Below are 1,496 nucleotides of genomic sequence, written 5' to 3'. Positions count from 1 at the left end.
TATATATATATATATAAATAAATAAAAGTGGAACCCTCTTTACCAATGAAATAAAAACATAGCAAAAAAGGTTATTTCCCTCACTTATCTTCAAGACTGACTTTACTTCTTTGAGGTCTTCTCCAACACCCAGTCAGTGACCTACAATAATAGAAAATATTCTTTAAAAAATGTTACTTTCAGGAGATTGCTATTTAGAAGACCTAAACCATGTGGAGAACCACTGGTGTTTGGTGGTGTTACCTGTTTGACGTTGCTGCTGGCTGCCTTCTTCATCTCGTCATGGAGACCCCGAGATGTCTTCAGATCCTGGGATCAAACAACAGAAGAGGAGGGTCAGCTACACTGACGCAGTAACCTTACTGGGCTTTACATCATAAAAATTCAACATTTTAAGTCTTAATTTTAAATTTTAATAACCCCTACAGGGGCAATTTACACCACATTTATGTGACAGTTTACCAATAAGGTGGTGTCAATCAGAGCCTCTATTACCCCCGCGGCCTCTTACTCAGAGGTCCCTCACCAGCAACAAGAGAGTTTTAACCAGTTTTATCCCATCGACTTGTCTGAGCTTTTAAAAACAGTATCACAAATGAGAGTGTCCTCCAGCCCACTTGATGAAATACCTACAAAGTTTTTACAGAAAGTAATGGATTCTGTTGGGCCCCATTTGATCTCTGTTTTTAACAGCTCCCTATCTACTGGTTGTGTCCCTGATTATACTGAAACGGCTTGCGTGAACCCACTTTTAAAGAAACCTGGTTTAGATCCCTCCCTCCATCAAAATTTTAGACCAATTTCAAAACTGCCTTTTATTGCAAAGATTCTAGAAAGAATTGTGTCCAAACAGCTGCTCACTGTACTGGAAAATAACAAATTATTTGAAAAGTTTCAGTCTGGTTTTAGGAAGTACCACAGCACTAAGACTGCCCTGCTTAAAGTCACCAATGACCTTTTAATGTCTGCTGATGAAGGCATGTGCTCAGTCCTGGTACTCCTGGACCTTAGCACTTGACACCATTGATCACAACATCATGTTAGACAGACTGAGGCACTGGGTGGGGATCTCTGGTACTGCCCTAGAATGGTTTTCATCCTACCTGTCAAATAGGAAGTTTTGCGTATCTGTAAACAACTATGTCTCTTCGTTCTGTCCAGTTAAATATGGTGTGCCTCAGGGGTCGGTCTTAGGACCCATTTTGTTTTCCTTGTATCTGCTTCCCCTTGGACATATTATCCATAAACATGGTATTTCTTTTCATATTTATGCTGATGACACACAAATATACTTGCCCATCAGATCCACAGACCCTGGAATGCTGAGTTCACTTAACAACTGCCTTTGTGAAGTTAAAAAATGGATGTCAAATAATTTCCTCCAGCTGAACTCCGACAAAACAGAAATCCTGGTCATCGGGTCCCAGCAGATGGCAAATCAAATACTGCCATCTGCTGGTTCGCTAGTAAATCACATTAAGCCTGTGGCAAAGAAC

General features: G+C 40.4%; 1 protein-coding gene across 4 annotated transcripts in view; it reads right to left on the bottom strand.

Annotated features, from left to right (window-relative positions):
- The window catches only part of LOC123968861 (MDM2 binding protein), a 34,511-nt gene that overhangs the window by 920 nt on the left and 32,095 nt on the right, over window positions 1-1,496 (bottom strand). For all 4 annotated transcript variants that reach the window (XM_046045871.1, XM_046045869.1, XM_046045872.1 and 1 more), the window contains 2 exons: window positions 244-309; window positions 85-141 (listed from right to left, as the gene is read on the bottom strand). In XM_046045871.1, the coding sequence (XP_045901827.1) occupies window positions 103-141; window positions 244-309 (105 nt within the window). In that variant the 3' untranslated portion in view covers window positions 85-102. The remainder of the gene's footprint in view (window positions 1-84; window positions 142-243; window positions 310-1,496) is intronic.

This window comes from Micropterus dolomieu, linkage group LG03 (genome assembly GCF_021292245.1).
Source record: "Micropterus dolomieu isolate WLL.071019.BEF.003 ecotype Adirondacks linkage group LG03, ASM2129224v1, whole genome shotgun sequence".
Classification (NCBI taxonomy): Eukaryota; Metazoa; Chordata; class Actinopteri; order Centrarchiformes; family Centrarchidae; genus Micropterus; species Micropterus dolomieu.
This window is presented reverse-complemented; position numbering and strand designations above follow the sequence as displayed.